Genomic DNA, 3,920 nt, shown 5'->3' on the forward strand with positions numbered 1-3,920 from the left:
GAATTTCATTTATCACGGTAGGGTCTAGAACCAATTAACCGCGATAAACGAGGGTTCACTGTACAACATAAACCAATGGTTTAGTTAGCATGGTGGTTTTGTTTTTGACAGAACCAGCCTAGGGCACCAACCAAGAAAAAAATTGCCCCTCTCACAATAGGAATACAGGAGAAGAAACAGCATCAAACGGACACTATGCATATAAGAACTACTGTACAGTGGCTTCATTTATGTGAACTTGGAGACAGAAGCTATGATTCAAGACTAAATCCTTTGCTGTTCTTTGAAAATTCAGCTCGCTCCTAACTTGTTACTTGGAACTGGATTCCTCTTACACGGTACACAAGGATAAATGAAGACAGTGTTGCCCATAAAATCACACAAACGTATTAAACAAAAAGGACAACATGTGATGTTATTGTTTTTTGGCATATCCTCCAACTAGGTCTATGTAATTTCTTAAGGCGGTATTTCCATTTCTCTAACCTTTACCAAAGAACTCTGTACTCTCCAATTTACATCACATCAAATTGGTAGCTTTGTCATCCTTCATGGATGGTCTTTGAGTTTGGGGAACTTAGGAAAATCTAAAGGGACAAGACCGAGGCTGCCGAGTCACTAAGGGTCAGAATCAACTCAATGGCAGTCAAGGATTAGGTGACACTATGTCTTAACTCAATTTAGATTGCTTCTGCTCTCTATCGCCCAATGTGGAAGACAAAAAGACTAGAATAAAGTTCGGTTCTGTTACAAAGCATCACTTGAGACCTGGGCAGAAATAAACAATACAGATTGCCAGGACTATTCTGCGAGACTCTGGCTCCTTGGCCTGGGCTGAAGACTGCAATCTGTGTGTGTGACCATGGTCACTGCCACCCTGGGGACCGCGACAAGACCCTTAGCCAGTCAATGCCAACCTCCTCCGTGCTTCCTCGACTATGGGGGTTTATCAAGCAAAGGACTACCTTTCTAGCCTTTTCAAACAGGTCAAATGATCAGGCTCCAGCTAAATGTCTGGCTGCTGATGGAAAGGTCAGCCGTTCGAACCCATCAGCTGCTCCAGGAGAGAAAGCTGTGGCAGGCAAGCTGCTTCTGAACAGACCGTCGCCTTGGAAACCCAACAACGTGGTTTTGCTCACCCTCAGAGGGCTGCTAGGGGTTGGAATCCACTGGGCAGCAATGAAATGGCAAATGATATATACAAGGAAATTTGTCTATCCCACTTCCCTCTTCTTGCTCCTGCTACCCTTTCTGGTTTTAACTTTGATGCGATGCCTATAGGTACGTAATTTATCTTGTTTCAAAGCACCAACATGCTAAGGATAGCGAGGAGAAAAGAGAAAAAGAATGATAAGGACAAGTTATCTGGACCCAAAGTCCACACTTCTTGTTGTGTAAGAAAAAAGCCCCCTTTGTTTGAAACATCGGTCTTACTAATTCTCTACCAGTTTCATTCAGTCAGAGAGCAGAATGTGTTAAAGTCCACAAGTTGAATGAAAAGGGAGCCCAGCCTATAGAAACCCCACATTAAAAAGGCCCCTTTTGAACTCATAAGCTTAACCATATATCGGCTTGTTCGTCCTTCCCCCCCCCTTATCCTTTGCCCCACCTTGCACATTTGGGAATGAGAAAACCCCAGTTTTATATGCCGTAAATATACCTTCCTGGACAGTCTCTAAGGGACTAGCTGAAGGAAACCGGCGCAGCGCCACCTACACCAGTGCTCAGGGCGCTGTGAGGAGAACACTCTCTCAGGCTGGAGGAGTAGAACAAGTACAGGCCTACAGAGCACAGCCCCTTGTGGATCCTCCTCTTTTCACAAAGCCTCACTCAGTTTCAGGCAGACAATGGCTGTAGAGGAATAGACCAGATCACTAAGCATCCAGTGAGATTCCAGTCACGGTGAGGAACCAGACTAGAGGGGGTTAATCGCTGGATGGTTAATTACGTTTAGGGTAGAGGGAGAGATTCAGGGAGATACCGTGTCATAAAGAAATAAATTGCAAAGGCAGCCACTTTCCAATTGTTCTACAAGCAATGTTATTTTTAGCATTCGTGCAAATAATAGCTGGAAATGCACTTGGTGTTCAACCATACTTGGGTAAACTTTTCATTCCACCTACCAGTATGCACTGGGTTGTTGCTGGCTGTAGCTGGGGATGCAGTGTGGTTTCGGTTGAGATTGTCTTGGGTTGACTGAAGGCCTGGAGCTGACCACAATGGATTACTGTATCCTGAAAGACTTTGTTGCTGCTGCTGCTGCTGCTGCTGCGATGGCGGAGGTGGAAGAGGCGATGGATGACTGATAGGTGTACTTTGACCAGAAAATGAATTATCTTTAACTGGCCTGAAAATAGGCGTATTCTGTGAGGTAAGCATTTGCCCATAGGGATCCCCAGCAGGCAGAGAGGGGTAGGAAACACTAGGATACGCAGCATTGGAAACAGTTGACATGGCATAATGACCACAAGTCGGGGGAAATCCCTGAGAAGCAACAGAAGAGTTGGCAGAGTAAACCGCTGGATTACTGCAGTGATTCACAAAGGAGTATGGCTGGGAGGCACTCGTATGCAAATGAGATGCTGATGGCGCAGCACCTTGGAAAGATCCTGGGGAGGATCCCATCATCTGAGGGGGCAGAGGGCCCCTGCTGTACAGCTGCTGTGCTGCGGGTGGTTGGCTCACTGTGCTGGGAGTCGGGCTGTGTGTTGGTACTGGATAGAGACCAGAGTAGTAATCCCCACACTGGCTCTCCGGCGGCAATGAGGTCATTTTCCCAGGTCCTTGAGAGTAATGTCCTGAGGCAGCAATGTAGTTTTGAGGATGTAATCTATACCCAGATGAAGGATGCATCTGATTCTGTGCTGGGCCTGAAAAAGAAAAAGAAATAAGAATATTTACAGGAATTGGTCAGGCGATAACTCAAACATGTGTCATAAAAAAACACCACAGGGAGGATAAAACAGAATCATCAAGTACTTTTTTTTCATGGAGTAATTTTTAAGTAAATTTTTCTATTTGAATATTGAGCCAAGTAAATGGTTTTCCCCATAAGCCTAAATTGCTACAAAGGACACACAAATGTTCATGGGGAAATGAGATAGAAAGATAATGGAACGTTCCATTAACCTGCATATTATCATAGGCCCGCTGCAGTATTGCCACAACTCTCCTACACCGCTGGCAGTCCTATCCCACACTACCCGAGGATAGGTCTACTTGACCACTAGTGCACGGTGAGCACTGGGCATTTCACACGCAGGATTTCATGTCAGCGTTGGTTTGGACTCTGGCTTACTCTCATCTCAGATCACTTAGTGGGGGGAAGCAGCCCAGTATCCGGGATCTGAATGCTCTGACCTGTGCTGGAGAGAGACAGCACTCGCTGCCTGCCAACAATCACAAGCATGAGCTTAGAAGCAGAATATCTGAACTCGGTAGAGACGGGACTTTATTACAGCCTCAGCTGATGGCTTAAGTACAATCTCCTGAGGGACCAGGAGCCAAAACCACCCAGCTAAGCTGCTCCTCAACTCCTGTTCCTTAGAGGCCCCAAACTAAATGTGTTGCTTTAAATTGCTAAGTTTGAGGCGGTTTTGTTATGCAGCAACAGGTAACTTATACCCAGCTTGGAAGTAGTTCAGATCTTTTATGAGCTTTTAATAACTACAATAACAATAATATACCTACTGTAACGAGTATGGAAACAAAACTGTGGCATTGAGGAAGATTACTGAATATACCATGGGCTGCCAGAACAACAAGCAAATCCGTTTAGAACAAATCATTATGGCTGGGAAAGTCGAGGGCCGACAGAAGAAAACAAAACAGGGAAACCCAGTGAGACTGAGTGACACAATAGCTTCAACAATAGCCTCAGCGACCCTGTTCAACATAAGGTCACTCAGCGGCAGGGCTGA

General features: G+C 45.4%; 1 protein-coding gene across 2 annotated transcripts in view; it reads right to left on the minus strand.

Annotated features, from left to right (window-relative positions):
• SEC24B (SEC24 homolog B, COPII coat complex component) overlaps window positions 1-2,862 on the minus strand; it is a 91,460-nt gene extending 88,598 nt beyond the window's left edge. For both annotated transcript variants that reach the window (XM_045284112.1, XM_045284111.1), the window contains exon 1: window positions 2,124-2,862. In XM_045284112.1, the coding sequence (XP_045140047.1) occupies window positions 2,124-2,853 (730 nt within the window). In that variant the 5' untranslated portion in view covers window positions 2,854-2,862. The remainder of the gene's footprint in view (window positions 1-2,123) is intronic.
• Between the last annotated feature and the right edge of the window lie 1,058 nt (window positions 2,863-3,920).

The sequence above is a fragment of the Echinops telfairi genome, unplaced genomic scaffold, assembly GCF_000313985.2.
Source record: "Echinops telfairi isolate 266 unplaced genomic scaffold, ASM31398v2 ScPeMD7_7468;HRSCAF=8506_0, whole genome shotgun sequence".
NCBI classification, from domain to species: Eukaryota; Metazoa; Chordata; class Mammalia; order Afrosoricida; family Tenrecidae; genus Echinops; species Echinops telfairi.